Source organism: Periplaneta americana, chromosome 6 (assembly GCF_040183065.1).
Source record: "Periplaneta americana isolate PAMFEO1 chromosome 6, P.americana_PAMFEO1_priV1, whole genome shotgun sequence".
Taxonomy (NCBI): domain Eukaryota; kingdom Metazoa; phylum Arthropoda; class Insecta; order Blattodea; family Blattidae; genus Periplaneta; species Periplaneta americana.
This window is the reverse complement of record NC_091122.1, coordinates 76,130,499-76,152,657: the sequence shown is the minus strand read 5'-3', so window position 1 is coordinate 76,152,657 and position 22,159 is coordinate 76,130,499. Positions and strand designations below refer to the sequence as shown.

At 38.0% G+C, this 22,159-nt stretch overlaps 1 protein-coding gene across 2 annotated transcripts in view; it reads right to left on the bottom strand.

Moving 5' to 3' along the window:
- The window catches only part of LOC138701423 (ras-related protein Rab-7L1-like), a 163,541-nt gene that overhangs the window by 26,612 nt on the left and 114,770 nt on the right, over positions 1-22,159 (bottom strand). Inside the window, exons 3-4 of one of the 2 annotated variants that reach the window (XM_069828291.1) lie at positions 12,554-12,735; positions 1,153-1,280 (exon numbers count right to left, since the gene is read on the bottom strand). In XM_069828291.1, the coding sequence (XP_069684392.1) occupies positions 1,153-1,280; positions 12,554-12,735 (310 nt within the window). Of the gene's footprint in view, positions 1-1,152; positions 1,281-11,600; positions 12,736-22,159 lie in introns of those variants that run through there. The other variant, XR_011332552.1, reaches the window with a different exon arrangement.

The following is a 22,159-nucleotide window of genomic DNA, read 5'->3' as shown; positions in this document are numbered from 1 at the left end:
TTAAGATTTTTAGGACCTAAAAGTCCGAGGTCTAGTGATAACTCTTCCACTCCATTCCTCTTCCTGTTGACCCGTAAACGAAAGTAGAGTCAACGTCGTGTTGTACCAGCAGTTCGTATTCATCATCAGCAATGAAAAAGTCCAGCCTTACCTCTTCGAATAAACCACCAATGCTTTTTCTCTTATCAAGAATGATTGACTATTTTCTAAACATCATGCACTACAGAAAAAATTCAGAAACATAGCTAATAAAAGGGAAACTAAGAGGTTGAACTTAAACTCAGAGGATTCAAACCGGCATCGGAGCTGGAATCCGGTGTCGCTTAGTGAATAAAGCTGAGCTGAAAACCCGGGTTCGAGTTCCGGTGCCGGAGAGAATTTTTCTCATCTCCACCCATTCTTCATCATATGGTAATGCATAATTCCTGCACGGAAATATCATACGTACTTCGGTACATCACAATAATATGATATGCGTAAATAATCACTTAGTGATTTAAGACAGCGCCAACTCCGTCGGATCCCGGCCACTTAGTCACTCGTAATGAGTGCACCTCTGTACATGTGTGTTCGACATTGTGCCACTGTCACATATCTGTGACACAGTGCATGAGGGTTGGCCATTAAAGGGAAACTAAGAGGTGGAACTTAAACTGATAGAATTCAATCCGGTGTTGGAACTGAAATCCGATGTGGCTTAGTGGATAAAGCGTCAGCCCGTTGAGTTGAAAACTCGGGTTCGAGTCCCGGTACCAGAAAGAATTTTTCTCCGCTCCCCCATCCTTTATCATATGGTAATGCAGAATTCCTGCACGGAAATATATTTATTTTAGTTAGTTATTTAACGACGCTATATCAACTACTAGGTTATTTAGCGTCGATGAGATTGGTGATAGCGAGATGATATTTGACGAGATGAGGCCGAGGATTCGCCATAGATTACCTGACATTCACCTTACGGTTGGGAAAACCTCGGAAAAAACCCAACCAGGTAATCAGCACACGCGGGAATCGAACCCGCGCTCGAACGCAACTTCAGATCGGCAGACAAGCGCCTTAACCGACTGAGCCACGCCGGTGGCTTGCATGGAAATATCATACGTACTTCGGTACATCACAATAATATAATAAAACGTCGTAACTATTACATACCTCATACATTCATTTACCATAATACCATCTTTAGCCGATGTTACAGTCCATCCTGAGAATTCATACCGCTTATAGACTGCATCAATTTCTGTTCGAGTAATCTTCTTTTCATTGTCTGGAACATCACACTGTAAATAATCATTTCCATTTTAAAAAATATTATATCAGTAGAAACTGAGACACATTGTCCAGAACTTTAAAATAAAGCAATTACTTCGTTTACTAATTACAGTGATTCCAAAAGGACTATACAACTTTGTAAGTTTACACAAATTTATTTAGAAAACATAAGAAGCTCGTTGCAATGCCATCAGAAAAAGTCATCAAGTTTTCACTGACATAGCTTTGTAGTACCTAGTTCTCAGGCGCGGCTCTTTAAGGTTGTAGCAAGTTTGTGCTACACCTAAAAAAATTTACGGATATTTTGGTTTAACATAATTATTGTGGTTTAACAAGTGAGTACACGATTGGTATGATCAGCTGCAGTACGTTTCTCATCCATCCATCCTCATCGTTGACTTGCTAGAGTAAACGACCGTACTATTGTAGGGCCGCGGTAAGTAGAGACTTCTGAGAGCGGGGAAGTGGGGAAAAGAGATGACAACCTCGTCACCTCTGTGTGCATTCTGCGGACCTCAGATAACACTGAGTATCACCAGTACGAAAACATTACCTCCTCACAGTTTATATTTAGCAATGGAGCAACTAAGATAAACTCGACGGCGTGGCCAAGTAATACATAGTAGAGAGAGGAAGATTATAAAGAATATAATAGAATGTTGCGACGAAGAGGCTCGAAACAAGAGGCTAATCGCTCCCCTAAGGCAGGCCACGTCCAGAGCTGCTAAATACGCCGGCGTTAGTAATGCAAATGTCATGAGAATCCGGAAAATGGCTAGCGAGCGACCAGATGACACTGAAACAACTCCTGGTAAAAAGAGCCAAGACTTTATTTCTACTGCCATTACAGCTCATTGCTGTTTCAACAATAATTCGCATTATTTAAAAATAAATTTTAAGTCGATTATTTATTTTTTCCTCTAAGGAAATTTTACACTGATAGTACGCCTAATTACTTGTAATTCAGAAATTTCAGAGTTGATTTACAAGCTATTTTTTCATTGAAATAATATGGTAAATTAGCTATATACTGAACACTGTAGATGGTTTTAAAAACAAATAACACCTGTCAAATTATCTGCAAAAGTGAACCATCCAACTGTAGATTTATATTTGAAGACTTCGAATAAATAATGAACTAAGTTATCATCATCATCATCATCATCATCATCATCATCATCATCATCATCAACAACAACGTCGCCCTCGGTAGCGCAGTTGGTATAGCGCTGGCCTTCTATGCTGGAGATTGCGAGTTCGATCCCGGCCGAGGTCGATGGATTTTAAGTGTGTTTAAATGCGACAGGCTCATGTCAGTAGATTTACTGGCATGTAAAAGAACTCCTGCTGGACAAAAGTCCGGCACACCGGCGACGCTGATATAGCCTGTGCAGTTGCGAGCGTCGTTAAATAAACTATAAATTAAATCAACAACAACATATAGCGCTGGCCTTCTATGCTCGAGGTTGCGGGTTCGATTCCGGCCGAGTCGATGGCATTTAAGTGTGTTTAAATGTGACAGGCTCATGTCAGTTGATTTACTGGCATGTAAAAGAACTCCTGCGGGACAAAATTCCGGCACTCCGGCGACACTGATATAACCTCTACAGTTGAGAGCGTCGTTAAATAAACCATAATTATATCAACAACATTGGTACCACAGCCTATTGCAGACCTTGACCGCCCCTACAGTGCTCCAACATTTGTTTCTATCTTTCGCATTCCTTTTCCAGTCATGTACTTTCAGTAAGAAAGTGCCATTTTAAAATATTCAAGGTGGCCAGTCTATGTATATATTTGTATTTTACTTACTTATTATCTTTCGAAGAGTTGGAAAAATTCAAATATCTTGGAGCAACAGTAACAAATATGAATGATACTCGGGAGGAAATTAAACGCAGAATAAATATGGGAAATGCGTGTTATTATTCGGTTGAGAAGCTTTTGTCATCTAGTCCGCTATCAAAAAATCTGAAAGTTAGAATTTATAAAACAGTTATATTACCGGTTGTTCTATATGGTTGTGAAGCTTGGACTCTCACTTTGAGAGAGGAACAGAGATTAAGGGTGTTTGAGAATAAGGTGCTTAGAAAATATTTGGAGCTAAGAGGGATGAAGTTACAGGAGAATGAAGAAAGTTACACAACGCAGAGTTGCACGCATTGTATTCTTCACCTGACATAATTAGGAACATTAAATCCAGACGCTTGAGATGGGCAGGGCATGTAGCACGTATGTATGGGCGAATCCATAAATGCATATAGAGTGTTAGTTGGGATGCCGGCGGAAAAAAGACCTTTGGGGAGGTCGAGACGTAGATGGAAAGATAATATTAAAATGGATTTGAGGGAGGTGGGATATGATGGCAGAGACTGGATTAATCTTGCTCAGGATAGGGATCAATGGCGGGCTTATGTGAGGGCGACAATGAACCTCCGGGTTCCTTAAAAGCCAATAAGTAAGTAATTATTGCTTAATGTTTAATAATGTCATAAGGAATTTGTGCAGTACACACTAGTTTCAGTAATGAGCTTATGAGCATAAATAAAAGTTTGCCAATATAGCCATAGAGAGTTGTCTTATCATTTGCGGAAATTCACTTCATCTGTAGAGCGAATGTTTTTTGTACGGTAGTACTATTGTAGAACGCTGTCAAGGCGTCTCTGTTATCGCGATTATGTCATACATATGTGATCAGGGGTCATTCTCAGACTAGGCAGCTCAGCTCGCTACTTACCGCGGCCCTACAATACTTCTTACGGAGACTGGCTTGATCTTGGGTATCTCTTCGGGACGAGGGGTTGAGAGGGGTGTTGTCCAGTGTGGATTTTAAGTTGTTGATAAACGAACAGGGAACTTTGAAAATGGAAACAGATGGCAGTAGTTGATGAGTGACAATGAATGAGTCTGAGACAGAACATGCCCCCCATACGACTGCAGTTAGGCGCGAAAACAAGTTTTTTTTTTAGTGTAGAGGGTGAGCTTGTATTTTATTGGTGTTTTTGCTTTCCGTTTCACTGCAGTTACTCGAGTCGAGTTGGTTGGAGAGCACTTGGTGGCGCGTAAGAAGCTGTTTTAATAAATTGTGTTGTTTGTGTTATTCTACTATATTAAACAGACCCTAGTTAAGATGAATACAATTAAATTTCTAATAGAACATCCATTTTCATCGCGCAGCTTAGAAGAGAAGTGTGAGATTAAGCGTCTTGGTAGGTCGACTCCGAACCTTGAAATTTCTCAGTGCGTGAAAACCAAAACCAGGTCGTTTAACACAAAATTCAATTCTGACGCGTACGAGAAGTTTCAGTGGTTATGTGGCTTTGAAATAAGAAAATCTTTGTCCTGTTTTCCTTATGTTTTGTTCGGAGGACAGTAGGAAAACACCTTTCAGCCTCTGAAGTCGTCATAAGAATTGTTATTAAAATTTCTAGTACACTCGCCGAAAGTTGAACATAAATTGTTGTCGCTGATAAATTCCATAAATTGTTGTCCTGAAATGTTTCTGAACTCGTCAGTGCCATAAATAACTGAAAGTTCAGTGCGAATATTCCTTTCATTTATGAACGGATACGCTCTAATGACACTACGGAGAGAATCTTCTGGGAAAACATTGTGGAAATAAATAGGTGAGTTTTTGCAAATTTTTACGACTGTATCATGATAGACCTAATATTTTGTAGTAAGAAAGTAAGCGAACAAAATTTTGAAGCACCAGCTGCCACTGCTAGTTCTGACACCGCGTGCGCTAACGTAGTTCATTTCAAAATAGCTGCTTTCACAGGTGCAGAGCGAGCTCCCTGTGTGTTTTTGTTTGAAGAAACGAAATCTGCGACAGTGGTTCAGCGTAGATTTCGTACCCAGTATGGCAAGGATCCTCCTACCAGGGCACCGTACTTCTGTTGAGACTGGCTGTTCTATTACCCATGCCAAATGCTGATGCTGTGATGGAACTAGTGAGGGGAAAACTTTGTTCGAAGTCCTAAAAAAATCAACGCGGCGTGCTTCTCGTGAGACTGGGATTCCACAACCAACCGTATGGCGCATTTTAAGGAGACGTTTGCACTTAAAACCATACCGATTTACGATGGTGCAACACATTACTAATGAAGATAAGATGGGTCGATGGGATTTCTGTGTAGAAATGCGTGGTAGGATTGAAGAAGACGAGACGTTATTGAACCACGTGATCTTTAGCGACGAGTCGACATTCCACGTCCCTGGTAAAGTAAATACCCATAACTACAGGATCTGGGGCTCTGAACCTCCACATCTCCATCTGCAACACGTTCGCGACAGCTCAAAAGTGAATGTGTTTTGTGAAGTGTACGGCCCCTTCTTCTTCCAGGAGAAAAAATATCAATGGTTTTGTATATCTGGATATGCTACAACATTTTCTCATCCTGCAGATAGATGAAGATGATCAAAAAGAAGGGGAAATCCAATTTCAGCAGGATGGTGCACCTCAATTGTACCTCCAAAACGTCCGTGATTTTCTCGACTTGAGGTTTCCTGGTCGGTGTATTGGTCGTGGAAGACCGACATCATGGCCACCTCGGTCCCCCGACTTGATATCGCTTGATTTCTTCTTATGGGGTTCCTTAAAATCAAGTGTACGTTCCATCCTTACCTGCCAATCTCGCTGAGCTCAGAAACCGAATCACCGCCGCAGTTGAGTTAGTGACGCCGGATATGCTGCAGAGATTTGAGAAGAAATTGAGTTCGGGTGAGATGTCTGCCGCATGACCAACGAAAGTCATATTGAACCAGGATGAGTGGAAACTTGGTACGTTTTGCTATTAATGGCACTAAAACTATCTAAATAAATTTCTATAAGCTTACAAAGTTGTATATTCCTTTTGGAATCACTCTATACATTTATTAGCATGGTTCTGATAATGGGAGAACAAACATTTTATTTTGAATAGGGACACAAGTTCTATGTTTTTTCCTGGTAAATCTTACATTACGAAATATAGGGTTTGCTACAAGAGTACGAAACATTAAGTTTTCTTTATTCTAAACAAAACGTAATAGAGTGCAAGGTATATAAAATTTAGAGTTCATAGTTTCCATACGGCATTGTCAAATGGTGGACATGATAACACTAACACAGTGGTATATTAATTGTTTGTAGCAATTGTTTCCTTCTTAAAGTCTGGATATCTTCTTCAGTGATCACTGATAACCTGCAGGCGAAATTCTTTTCTGTTCATTCTGGGTGTTTAATCGATTGCATCTCTCGATCAGGGTAATGACATGTCCTGCCGTAACATCAATGCAATTCATGGACATCAGCCATTTTCCCGTGGTAATATAATTCCGATCACAAGGTCAGAATTCGGAATATAATTCTGGGGATATGATATCAAGACCAAGGTAAATGCGTACAAAACCCTCAAAGTGTTGGCTGTCATAAAATGGTCTAACTTTTCTCCAAGATCCTATCCGGATCTTTAGGTGGAAATGGTGTTAGGCAGTGGCGTGCATTCTGGGTAGGCTAGGTCTGCTGCGCCTACCCAGACAGACAGGAAGAAATTTATTAAATTTGTATTTAAAAGTAATACTGTTAATTTAAGAAAGTCTGCAGAGTCCTTAACTAATTTCAGCAAATTTTGGCTTGGCATCCTATTTTCATTTCCTTTTGGTTGGTACTGTACGTCGCATTTCAATTATTGTCCGCTGTGTGCTCGCTCTCGCGTCATCTTTCGTCACTGGAGAGTTGGGCAGCTCGGCTTGCTGAGCCTCCCTGGCCCTGCAGTGAGCGTAGTGTTTCCCTTCATAATCAGTACATTATAACAGCTGGCGCATGCGCCCTGATTTACGTGTCTTGTCCCTTGCCGTAGTACGTTAGGCTGGTAGGCGCTAATGAAAGCGCTTTTGGTGATGAAATTACTGTATTATAGTGTTTATTTGAACTTCTATTGGTAAAGCGAGTGAGTTATAGAGTTTATTTAAACAAAGTGAGGTAAAACTAGTGCGATATTGTTGTAATATGGCAGAAGATCACTGTATAATTGAACAGATTTTTAAAAGGACTTTCGGTTGTAAATCATTGGACGAAAAAGTTGAAATTGTAACTGTGGGGGGAAGACCAGTGCCGGCGCTTCCGAACTTTAAGATTTTACATAAAGAAAAGAGTAGAGAATATTTACGTTATTTCAATGTGAACCAATATGTGAAAACTAATTAGCTAACAGGATGCAGTCATTATTTTGCTGGCCATGCTTATTAATTTGTAACGATTTTTAGTAGGTTATTTTACGACGCTTTATCAACAGCTTAGGTTATTTAGCGTCTGAATGAGATGAAGGTGATAATGCCGGTGAAATGAGTCCGGGGTCCAACACCGAAAGTTACCCAGCATTTGCTCATATTGGGTTGAGGGAAAACCCCGGAAAAACCTCAACCAGGTAACTTGCCCCGACCGGGAATCGAACCCGGGCCACCTGGTTTCGCGGCTAGACGTGCTAACCGTTAATTTGTAACGAACAAAGTGTGTGGAACAAAGAGGGTTATAATAATTTAAATAATCTCAGCAATGCCATTGTCAAACACGAACGATCGCAATGTCATTTGCGTTCGGTTGTTCAGCTTTCTTGTTTTGGAAGTGTTCGTATTGACACCCAACTTGATCAACAATTGAAATCGGATGTGGCGCGTCACAATGAAATGGTGAAGAAGAACAGAGAAATAATGAAAAGCCTAATCGACACAACGTGCTTCTTAGCCATGCAAGTACTGCCGTTCAGAGGGCATGGCGAAAGTGAAGATTCACTTAACAAAGGCAACTATATAGAATGTTTACATTTGTTGAGCAGCTACGACACTACTCTTCGAGAACATGTAGAGTCGTCTACAACATTTAAGGGCACATCAACAGAATTCAAAATGACCTGATAGCTGCTATCAGTGGCGTGTTGATGGAATCTATTAAGAATGACATTTCCATGGCCCAGCATGTTGCAGTTATTTTAGATGAAACATCCGATGTAAGCAACAAATTACAACTATCCACCACTCTCAGGTATGTCCATGACCAGACAGCACAGGTTCAAAAAACGTTTATTTCCTTCGTTGATGTGAGTGCAGATAGATCCTGTAATGGTTTATTTAATCATGTAATGGACATAGTGGGATCTTATGATATTAGAGACAAATTAGTTGGTCAAACATATGACGGTGCGGCAGAGATAGCTGGAGAAATAAATGGACTTAAAACCACAGTTCAAGACATTTATCCTAGAGCTTTATTTGTTCATTGTTTCAGTCATGTCCTAAATCTAGTCTTATCTCAGTCAGCTATGAGTATTAAGGAGTGCCGGATCTTTTTTTCAGACATTGAATGGACTAAGTAGCTTCTTCTCCAAGTGTACAAAACGCGCGCATGCTCTTACTGAATATTCCAACAGAATAATTCCAAGAAATGCACCCACAAGATGAAATTTCTCTTCCAGAATAGTCAATATTGTAAAGGAGAACCGTAAATTGCTGGTGGACTTTTTTTAAAATATACTCAACAACTCATCACACTGGGAAAGTGAAACTGTTGCTCTTGCGCATGGATATTTGTCTTTCCTTTCAGAGTTTGAGACCAAATTTCTTCTAAATGTGTTATCAAAGATCTATGCATACATTGACATTCTGTACAACATTCTTCAAACGAAGCATTTGGATATTCTGTATTGTGTAGAAAAGGTTAATGAAACAAAACGTATTGTTCTGCATGAGAGATACAGATTTTATGCATTATGGAGTGATGTTTGTAATGAAGTCGAATGTGAAGAAGTGCCGCGAAAAAGAAAATGCCTGGAAAATGATGTCATAAAATACAGGAGAATATTTTTTGAAAAAATAGACAATGTGACAAACCATATTACAGATAGGTTTGGAAATCTCCCTCAGTTGGAATTTATTTCATTGCTTGATCCAAACAAATTTCAGTCTTATAAATTAAATTTTCCTAATTCCGCCCTGGATGCGCTGAATGTAAAGCACAGTGCAGTGTTTGATATAGTTCGTCTAAAAAATGAATTGACAGTCCTATATTCAATGGAAGAGTTTCGTGGAAAATACCCTCATGAACTGGTGACACATTTAAAATCAAAACAACTCCACACAGAATTTGTCGAATTGTACAAATTGACCCTACTGGTTTTGACCATACCAAGCACATCTGCATCTACTGAGAGGTCATTTTCTGCCCTTAAGCGGATTAAATCACTTCAAAGATCAACTCAAGGGCAAGAAAGATTAAGCAGTTTAGCCTTGATGTCCATTGAGAAGAAAAAGCTGAAAGAAATCTGAAAATCCCCTACATTCCACAGCGATGTCATTGAGGAGTTTTCTAAAAAGGAACGCAGAATGGAGTTCACCTTTAAGTAAATAAGGTATGATTTATTTAATTACCAATTTATTTTATCATTAGTTTCCGGAAGTTTCTGTTTTCTTACCCTCCTTCTGGCTGCTGCTCTGGTTTGATGTCAGAACTCACTAAAATTATATCAAATTATCAATATGTTCGAGATATTGTAAGTTGTATACCTATGTAGCATGCAAACATGAAGAGCCTACCCTAATGCAATAGGTTGCGCACGCCACTGGTGTTAGGAGATGTTTTCAAGATACTGTTTGTTGCATAATTTGGCCCAAGAGTTCAACTGTTTTTGCATCTTCAGGAATATGGGGAAATATTGACCAAAGTGCATTCAAGGTTTGCAGTGACAAGTGAAAGATCTGCGAAGTAATGCAGTTTCTTTCTATTACGCCCACAAGTTAAATTTGCGTCCCGTGAATGCAAGAGATGAGCGCTAGTAGCTGTAATTACTCTAGTTGTTATTAGGCCTTTACAAACTACTGTTTCGTCTGTGAGTGAGGTCATGTTACAATAGATAATGCAATGAGTGAGTATATATATATATATATATATATGTATAATGGTTGTAAGAAATACGGTGCATAATATTAACACTTTCACGGTATTTACTGTATACAGGTACAACACTTTCAGCATCTCCTATAGGCCTATACGTGTATTCACCACTATCTCATACAACTACGCTGGCACGAACAGTAAACACCTCTTTATCAGCTTAGTATTTACTCATAGGTCACAAAGGCCAGAGGGAGAGGGAATGGTGATTCACATTCTTTCAGGACACAGATTTAACTTGCCCGCGTAGTACTTAAGCACAAAGCTATTGAAACAGTGAATATTTCGAGGGAAGACTATAGATTATTTTTAGAATTAAAGTTAATAGTTGTTGGTGAAACACCACCCAGAGGTGTCACCGCATACCATATGCATTTCATCATGACGTTGGATGAGTAAGCTCCTTTATATCTTGAAGTTAAATATATTTTCCAATATCAATTTCATCTGACCAAGTACCTGAGTAATGCCTGTCATAATTATGCGCTGCTTGTAATACAACTTTACATCAAGCTTGGACTAGGTCCTACATGTTGGAAATCCTGTGATTCTTCAGAAAATTACTTCAATTTTGCTCATAGCCTGAATAAGTACTTACTCCACAATAAATGGGACTATTCCTACAGCTGTGCCCACTGCTATGCGACGCCATTATAGTATTTATGTCAACAATCATTTGTCTTGTTTTCAGATGCCGTTTCAATGGAAGAAAAATGTCGAATAGTTGCACGCGTGCTAAAATCATAATATCAACTAGTCTATGGTGACCGTTATATTAAATATTCTGGTAAGGAAGATATTTGCCATAAAACACTGGACTACCTACTTCGTTGGGCCGATGCCTCCTTTTTCCTCTCAGGTACTTAACTTCAACCTAAATTTCCTATCACCTGGCTACAACAGGAGAGATTTCAAGAGGCTAGAACATACCCAATCTCTCAAAGTAATACATGATTCAACTGAGCGTGTATTGCTTTTGCTACCAACTTCAGCTTGTCCTTAAAGAAACGTGAGGATGAGAAGGAAAATTTGTATCAGGTTGTGGAATGCCACAAGAAAAATTTATGTGATACCAATAAATCAACATTTCTTGAAAAATTAGAATAACATTACCTAGAACAGGAACGCTGATATATATATATATATATATATATATATATATATATATATATATTAAAATTTGACTTCAATGAGGCAGTAGTAAATATTATTTTTTTTCCAAACTTCCTGTACAGTGTTCTATTAATCAGAAGGAAAAAGGAAATATATGTGTACAAAAAAATTCATAGGCATTATAATATACATATATGTGTGTATATAGAGAGCGCTATATGTATATATATATATATATATATGTATATGTATATATAATATATATTTACACTAATAGCCTGAAACAACAATAGCTGCTTTTATATTGGATGACTATTTAATATATATAATATTATATACAATTAGACTAAAAAATGAACCAATAAAGAACAGAATACCTTTGTAAAATGTAATAATTGAAGGCAACAATTCGATCCAAACACAATATTTTTTATATGAAATCTACCTTCACATACTGCATATGCGAACAATTGAGTCAAACACAACACTAATTGAAAACCATAATTTGACACAATTATAATGGGACTTATATTTCAATAATATTTCTCTGTAAACAATGTTTTTTGTAAACTATGTTTCTACGAGTACAATGTTTTCTTGAACCATACTTCTTCTTAAGTCATATTGATCTTTTGAATAAAAAATGATACCAGTGTTTATGTGTTTAACATAGAACTGAATTCTATTTTAATTTTTCTCAAAACTCTGATGGCTCTTTCTGTAGGAGTCACTGTGACACACACTTAATACTGTAAACAGAAATTTACTCAATATTCTATATTTTACTTGTCTATTTACATTGCTGAAATTTACAATTTTGGCACATTTTGAATCCATTCTATATCCATTTATATGTTCAGGAATAGTATCGCATTGGCACAGTAAACTGCAAATTCCTGTTCTATTGTACTGTGTTCACATTCATTAACCAAATCTGGGAATCTTTGAATGAAATATTCAAGAGATGAATATGAAACATATTTCACATGTGTAAATTCTTCATAAGAAGTTCATTGTCAACTGCAAGTGTTTACAATTTTTTTTCCTCCGCATACAGCTATGTATTTGCCTTGATAATTTTGCTGTTCCGTAATAATATTCCCTTTGATCGTAATGCTACAATAGTGTGGCAAATCCTTAATTCTTATGGAAAAACCGTAATAGCACCTGTGGAATAAAAATAATACGTACAAGGTGTAGACACGTTAAATTAAGAACAGATTTCAATTTAATACAGACCTTATTAGCTAACAATAGGCAAGGAATTTTCAAGCCGTCATGAGTAGTGCACTTTGAGTCAACATCATTTTTCCATTTGATTGTGTTCTCAAGGGTGTCCCTCCTTGATAAATCACACATGATCAAACAACCATGCGAATCCTTGTAGTACACTCTGGTCATCCATGTGAATCTCTCTTGTCCTGAAAAAGAAATGTAATTATTTTAAGTGAAATAGATACCCAAGACCAAGAAAAAGTGACAAAATGAGCACAAGTTTCATTTACTAATTCACCAACATTTCTTCCATATTCTTTTACTGGCAGTGTACAAGGACTAGCTTTCGTGCTTTAGTGAACTTCATTCTCGTCTTTATTAGCTACTAAACTAGCTTTCATAATATATATTTTTTAATGTATTCAAATTTTAATACAATTGAAATGATCCAGGAAAGCAAGTCCTGAGCTGTGGCATAGCTAATACTTTGTGTCTCGCCATACAGACTAATTTCTTGGCCCTTTGACTATATTTTTAGAATACCTCATTTCTTCGCCTATCAGTATCTTTATGGTTCGATGGACGGACGGACGGATGCATGAATGAATGAATGAATGAATGAATGCCTTAATATGTTCTAATCTGTATGAATCTCAATATGGATTTATTAGAGCCTTTTGCTCGTAGGCCTACCCTCATCATAAAATGTAATGCTCTCCACTTTTTCCGCTGTATCAGTGACGTGTTCCCCCAAACCGATATTGCTGCTGAAACTTACTCCAAGGTATATGCATTTGTTTGCTTCGAGAATAGTTTCACTCCTAAAGTATACAATTCGATAATTTTATTACCTTTTTTTAGTAAAACTGACGCTTACGATACCACATGACGTTATGGAATTCTGCAAACTGTGCATGATTGGAACTTCGTGCCTGTCTACCAACGTTTATTGCGAAGTTCATAGCAGAGCGGTATTACGGAGTCCGAGTTGTCACCACACTTCATCTTCATCTTCAAGAACATCTTCAAGAAAACGGCGTTCCGCAGGAGTCTATATTAAGCGTCGTTCTTTTCTGCATTTCGATCAATGGAATTGTCCACTGTGTAGGTGGACAAGTATCTTCTCTGTTGTACGTTGATGACTTCAGTTTATATTACAGCTCCCGATATCTTCCATGTAACGTTCGATAGTTGCAAATGCTCATCAACGTGTTAGATTGGGCTTTTCACAATTGCTTAAAATTCTCCACTTTGAAAACGCACTGTGTCCACTTCTAAAGCCGTCGTTGAGTTCATCCCTTTTGCCAAGAATTCGCTAGGGTGCAGACCGTAAAATGCTTTTGCGCTTTTAGCGTGTTCTTATCCGATCAAAGCTGGATTATGGCTCAGCATATAAATCGAATTTACATCTTTTAAATAATGATCATCATTATGGATTACGACTCGCTAGAAAGGTTTTCCGAACGAGTCGGATAGAAAGCGTGTATTACGAAGCGGGAGAACTATCTCTGTATCGGCGACATAATATCTTGTGCTCATATGCTGTTAAGCTCTGCTCCCAGCCTGAGCAGAATTCCTGACACATTATTTCACCATCCACTCTTTACTGCCGATACAGTGGTAATCCAAGGAAACTTCGTCCATTAGGTCTCCGGTTTCGTAAACTGCTCTCTGAGCTTGACATTCGCCTACCACCATTTCGCACACTGGAATATACCACCACTGCACCATGGATTATGCGATGTCCCATTTTGATACAAGTCTGAGCCGGACTTTTAAGAATTTTACACCCTCATTTGTTTACAGACTTCATTTCAGTAAACCTTTATCACAGTTCTCAAATTGTTCTTCAGTTTTTACTGACGGATTCCGGTAAATGATTTCATTGGTTGCTCTTTTGTTGCAAATTGACAGGTATATAAATATAAACTGAGCCAATATACCAGTGTTTTTACTGCCGTACTGTATATTTTTACAGAGATTTTTTGTCTTAATTAGACAACCCTGAGCAGATTCCTTATCTGCTCCGACTCTTTAACCGCCATTCAGTCTCTGCAGTCTTTGAATTCTGATAATCTACTTGCGTTAAGAATCCAGGAGCTTTTCCACACACTCCTAAGCTCTGATTCTGACATTGGAGTAGTGTGGATTCCGGGTCATGTTGAAATTCCTTGTAAGGAGGCAGAGGATGCTGCAGCAAGAGACGGTGCTATGAATGGCTCTCAGGTATATTGCACGAGAGGTGACAAGATATTCAAAATAATTACTTAAAAAATTAGAATATGGTGCAATGAGAAATAAATTGCGAAACATAAACAGTACGAGTTTGTATATATTATTTAATGTACCAAAGTACATATGATATTTCCATGCAGATATTCTGCGTCATCATACGATGAAAGAGTAATGGAACGGAGAAAAATTCTCTCCGGCGCCGGGGTTTGAACCCGGGTTTTTAGCTCTACGTGCTGATGCTTTATCCACTAAGCCACACCGGATACCATCCCGGCACAGGACAGAATCGTCTCAGTTTTTAAGTTCCAAATCTTGGGTTCCCTCTAGTAGCCGCCCTCTGCACTACGTCATAAATGTCTATGAACGAAGGACTGAAGTCCACACATGTGCTGAGGTGCACTCGTTATGAGTGACTAGTTGGCCGGGATCCGACGGAATAAGCGCCGTCTTAAATCACAAGTAATTTACGCATATCATGTATATTATTTAATGTACCAAAGTACATATGATATTTCCATGTGGACTTCAGTCCTTCGTTCATAGACATCTATGACGTAGTGCAGAGGGCGGCCACTAGAGAGAACCCAAGAGTTGGAACTTAAAAACTGAGACGATTCTGTCCTGCGCCGGGATGGTATCCGGTGTGGCTTAGTGGATAAAGCATCAGCACGTAGAGCTGAAAACCCGGGTTCAAATCCCGGCGCCGGAGAGAATTTTTCTCCGTTCCATTACTCTTTCATCGTATGATGACGCAGAATATCTGCATGGAAATATCATATGTACTTTGGTACATTAAATAATATATATGATATGCGTAAATTACATGTGATTTAAGACGGCGCTTATTCCGTCGGATCCCGGTCAACTAGTCACTCATAACGAGTGCACCTCAGCACATGTGTGGACTTCAGTCCTTCGTTCATAGACATCTATGATGTAGTGCAGAGGGCGGCCACTAGAGGGAACCCAAGAGTTGGAACTTAAAAACTGAGACGATTCTGTCCTGCGCCGGGATGGTATCCGGTGCGGCTTAGTGGATAAAGCATCAGCACGTAGAGCTGAAAACCCGAGTTCAAATCCCGGCGCCGGAGAGAATTTTTCTCCGTTTCATTACTCTTTCATCGTAGTACGAGTTTGGTACTCAGCCACAAAAGCGTGACGACATAGGAAGTTTGAGGATTGGCCATTGTCGTCTGACATATGGTCATCTACGTGGCGAGCCTCAACCGGAGTGTGAGATATGCCATGTACCAATTACTGTCGAACATATTCTATTGTATTGCAGGAAATATGACCGTGTCCGTCAATAATACGCAATTCGGCCGACTGTACGTGACGCTCTTGGAAATGATTTTAAATTGTGCAAATGCAGTGCTGAGATTTTTATCCAGTACAGGACTTCACACGGTGATTCAACATCCATTGACTCGTTGCTTATTCCCTGGACTCTTTTACATTCGGCGGTTACTTTTTTGTTTTACTTAAACTTGGCATTTCGGACTGTCTGCATCCGAATATTTTACAGAGTTTTATTTTTATTAAGTCTCGAGATTATTTGTATTTGGTGGTATAATTTATTTTATTATTTTATGGTTGCTTTTAAATTTAGTCTGGGTTCAATAATTGCTCTTTTTATAATTGTTTAACGAATCACCTTGTTAGTAAATGTATTTGTGTAGTTGATTTTAATGTAGCAACGTTTTTTAGTTCGTGTTCGCATTTATAGTCGCGACACTGTTATTCCCGGCGTGACTCCTCCTCTTTGCTTACGTCTTAGGAAGTGAAGGCTCTATAAAGTCTAGGTAGATAGTATCGTTCGCCATTTTTGTTCTTTCATTGGCGAGCTGCCAAACGAGGAATCTATTTGCCGCACCGTAGCTCCTATGATAATAAATCAAAAGCTCTGTAATTCAGCAAATAATTGAGCGGCAAATAACGTGTCCTCGTGTGCTTTCTGTGATCGCCAACGAAAGAGCCAAAATGGCGGGCGATTACATTAATTATTTATCGAGGCTTAGGAAATGCATAACGTCTTCATCAGCAAATCACAAGACGCGCACGTTTAAATGTAGCCGACATGCAACGTGATTGGCTGCCGGAAATTAGAGCGACGGGACTATAGCTTATGGTATTGTTTGTGTTTTTGTTTTTGAAAGAATTTTAGATAAGGGCGCAAATAGCCGTAGTAGCTGACGCGTCCTTTTTAAACCCCACTAACTAACTAACTAACTCGAGTAAAGTTCTTATAATCTCATGAACAGAGAGGTTTCTACACAGCGTAGAAAAAAATGTAATCAAATTTACAACAAACACATTACATTCCTAACGAAATATTATTGAAAGAATGGAGTACGCATGGATGTAATAATTCAACAGTATAGCAAAAGTAGCTAGCAAGAAAAAGTAACGTTATACAAATATCTAGCTATTCCATTTGCTGATGGTGCGAAAACGCAACACTCATAATATAATGCATCTCAGAACATAAAAATAAACCTAACCTGGATTATAATGTAGAGGCAAGTGAATTCGATCTGAGTCATGACTAGAGCTATGATTCGTATGTAGTAATAGCTAATATTTTAGTCGGTATAGTTTACAAACATGCAAGCCATGCTCCCCCCCCCCCCCATTCCTTATACTTGCCATTCTTGTCATTCAATACTTCCATTATACCTGGTAAGGTTTATCTTGTCTCAGTAGCAATAAAACCAAGTCCTTTCAAATGAGGGTGGGGATTATAGGAGGGTTCTAAATTTTCAGGATTCCTTTCAAAACCTTGTTATTGTACAGGCTGCCGGAACTCAGTTTCTTGAAAGACAAGCTCAGTGATGGAACTACACAGTACGAAGAGAGATATTTTGTAATTTTATTTTGCGCTACAGAATGTATCAACTGGTCCCTTCCGCCACTGGATGGATGGACGGCACCGCTCCACTCCCCCATTACCATAACAATACAGACGAAGTAATACATATCTCCTTTCTCTCTCTTTTCACAGTGAGACAAGATACATCACAAAGACTTTAGTTAGCGCTAAGGGTCTTTAATCCTCTTAACCACCACTTACAAAACAGCGGGGGGGTTTAAAAGCTGCATTTTTTAGTCCTTGTGACTTTTCCTGCATTTCGAGTCTTGTCAACCAGGCTTAAAACCTTCTTAACCGGCATCACATCGACTCAATTATACTCGGCGTCATTCTTAACTCATACTACATATAAATCCTAGCTCTAATCATGTCAATACATAACACATTAACAATATAGCTTTAAAAATAATAGTATTATTTACCTTTGTTGTACGTGAAGTCAAAGAGGCTTTGCTGCTAAGATCATCCGTCATAAGTGGCGGGAAACACTTTCAATGTCTTACCCCAGTCAAGCAGTAATAATGTATGTCATAGACAGTTATGCAGATCTTTACAGTATTGTTGTTGTTAGTCAACTGTTCGAAGACAGGTTTGAACCTCATAAGTGACATCAATTTAAGGCATGAGGCAACTAATCCAGGAGATAATGAGATAAGGTGATCAGTTCCTTTCCCCCTTTATCAAATATTCTACAATGCTAACACCGGAAAATTCATGGTAAAAGTGGAGAATGAATCGCCAGTGCTATCTAGCGGCAGGGATTGTAGGCAGTGAGAATGACGTGACGAATAGCGCGATGAACTGTGATATGAGCTTTGTTCTTCAAGAAATACATGATGTTGTAAGGGTTATTCTCATTTTAATTATACACAACTGTGGAAATGTTTCTTCTGTGCAAAATATGCTAGATCTTTCCAAAGATAGAGATTGGGAGTAATCATGTAAACACCAATAGAATATTATTTTTCTGTTAAAAGATTATTATTATTATTATTATTATTATTATTATTATTATTATTATTATTACTGCTATTGCTTCTACTGTTATTTGCTTTTGTCTTTTAGGTGTATCGTGCTCATATAGGTATATAAACGCAGGTTTAATAGGGCACGTCAGCTACTATCGCTATGTGTGTCCTTATCTAAAATTCCTTAAAAAACAAAACACAAACAATATCATAAGCAAAATGCGAGCACTAACTGAAAACGCTGTCAACAGTTCTAGACGAAATGCTTAAAATTAAAGGGACAGGATATCTGTACAAAAATCACAGAATATATTCAGATCACTTTTGATTATCGAACTTCAATAATTCCAAACAATAGAGGTAAGTAAAAATAGGGTATAATAAATTGGAAAAGGGTATCGAAGTTTCAAATTAGTCGTAGGACTGTTAACTTTTAATACTCTGTTTTTAATAACAGACTGAAGATAACAGTTATTCCTTCACTAAATTTAACAACTCTTTCTTCCGAAAATATGAGTCAAAATAAAAGCACAGAGAAAGAACCGCGAAGGTCCTAAAGAACCATATTAGATCTTACATCGAGGAAGCTGCGAGTTTTCTGATATCAGCCAGAAACGACAGACAATACTCCTCCATCATGTAATTATATAGTGCATTAGCAATGACATATTCTCTATGTTAACTGAAACAGTTACTAAACTGCATAAATTTACTTTACATTGTTCATATAAAACACAATTTCTTTATAGTTTCTCCGTATAAAAAATTGAAAGTCTTTAGGGTACTTTTTTATCTTGGGATGCGTAACATGAAAATGTGAATTATTTATTTTGTGAGGAAAGTGGACTCATGTTTTTTTTTTTTTTATAATAATTAATTCAGGTAGTTATTCGGACAAATAATTTCCCTAAATTAAGATCATTTTTACGATGCAATAAATCCTAAGAGATAAAAACTTACTCAGGTAGAAATAATAGCTCTGAACATAGCATGTTCAAATGCCGATTTAATTAAAATTGTTCAATATGATGAATTCATTAGTCACAAGTGTGCTTAAAAAGAAGGAAATGGGGAAACGATATTCCAGTTACGATAAAAGTTTTGCCGCAACATTCCATTAATGTTCACCTCAAGGCTAAAGATTTCTAAGAAAAAAATTATGTTTTCCAACAGTTAGATCTCTCAAAAATTTACTTCATGAATTTGATATAGGCCCCGGTATAAATTGCACCATTCTATAATTAACTATTAAAAATAAAATCAGATATTGTACCATTGAATGAAAAGGTTGTAACTATTATTGTTGAAGATGAAATGTCTTTGAAGGAAAATATAACTTATAATGCTAAAAGAGACACTTTGAGGGGTTCATTGAATTAGCTATAGATAGGCCTAATCAACAAACTTCAACTGACGTAAAAGTTTCAGAAGTACCATTTGCAAACCAACTAATGCTTTTCATTATTCGAGGAATGTGCAAAATGTTAAAGCAGTCTACGTATAAGTTATTTTCTATCAAAAGATACAATGCCTGTAGAGATTTCAAAATCACATCTGCTTGATGTAAAAGATAAAATACAAGATACAGGCTTTATCTCTAAAGCAGCAACTGTGCCAGTATCTGCACTGACAAATATTTTAATGTGCTAATGAATTGTTACATCAAAAATAAAATGGATAATGGCTAGCCATTAGCCAAGAAACGAAATACGCAATTTATGAAAGTTTCCAAAGCCATGCACAACTAAATCATAATTATATTTGAAAATACTAGAATTGTCTCATTTCATTTCTATTTCAATAACGTTGTAACTTCTTATTAATTTAAAATCTTGTGAACTTTGTGACTCTATATTATTATAATGTACCGAAGTACATATGATATTTCCATGCAGATATTCTGCGTCATCATACGATGAAAGAGTAATGGAACGGAGAAAAATTCTCTCCGGCGCCGGGATTTGAACCCGGGTTTTCAGCTCTACGTGCTGACGCTTTATCCACTAAGCCACACCGGATTCTACCCCGGCGTCGGAAGAATCGTCTCAGTTTTAAGTTCCAACTCTTGGGTTCCCTCTGGTGGCCGCCCTCTGCACTACGTCATAGATATCTATGAACCTAGGACCGAAGTCCACACATGTGCTGAGGTGCACTCGTAATGAGTGACTATAGTCCAACCATCGGATCTGTGCCCCCGTAAGATATGCTGAACTGAACCTTAATTCCTTTTCAGCCTCGGCAATTCATTTCTCTCCCTGTATTCCTATTTCACTCTTTTCTATCCCTCTCTCTTTCTCTCCCCCACTACTCACAATTTTGAGCCTTCTTGCGGAACAGTTTATTTGTACTTGCAGTCCAGTGTTGTCAACTCAACATGAATACTGTAGCACGGAGTGGCGAAAGAAATATTATTAAGAAGTAATAGCATTTTGCATAAGTCAATCAGCGTCATTAGACCTACTTAAATTAAATTATGAATAAGTAATAATTAACCTTACAGTATTATAAGCAATATTCAAGAGACATGACACTGTTTGACGGAAGTTTGGCAACATCCCTATTCGGCAAGGTTCGTGGCCTGCTGTTTGACGTAGTGGGAGAGAAACGGGTGGAATGGGGTGAGTAGAAGCGTTAACTTTTCCAAGAACGACGACAGCGCTGAAGGGGCATAGATCCGATGGTCTGACAATAGTTGGCCGGGATCCGACGGAATAAGCGCCGTCTTAAATCACGAAGTGATTTACGCATATCATATATATTATTATAATGTACCGAAGTACAAATGATATTTCCATGCAGATATTCTGCGTCATCATACGCTGAAAGAGTAATGGAACGGAGAAAAATTCTCTCCGGCGCCGGGATTTGAACACGGGTTTTCAGCTCTACGTGCTGACGCTTTATCCACTAAGCCACACCGGATTCTACCCCGGCGTCGAAAGAATCGTCTCATCGTTTGTGACTCTAAATAATTCTGTTAATTTGCATTTTCTTATCGACATCAAATGCACACCTCTCCGTTTTTAATCACGTAACCCAGCACTCCGCAAGGAGTGTATAAACAATCCGAGCCGTTAGATAGCAGCACAGTCACTTTTCGCCGCCCCTTGCAATGCTAAACAGGAAAACTTTCTAGATTATTGTTAGATAGTATTTTCCTTTATTTAACAGAAATTAACCGATGTAAAAATGTTATGAAAATGCACCATCGGACAATAGTGGGTTAAACATTGTTATCATTATCAATATGTGATGTGAGGATAAAAAAAGGTTATATCTGCAGCTCTATAACTTTTCAGGAGAGTGGCTTGAAGTTTTAATTAAATATTCTAGTCATTTTTTATTCAATTCTACTGATATTTTGTCACATGCTTTCATTAAGGGAGGACAGTCTGTGACAGTATTTTCATATTAAAAGATCTACTATATTTCCATTGCTGAAATTATCATTTTTCAGAGATAACCTTTTTATGCCGAAAATTTTTTTTTCAAGTGACGAGTTGTAACATAGAACCTATTATGGTTATAACTTAAAGGGGCACAGAACAAAACGTTATT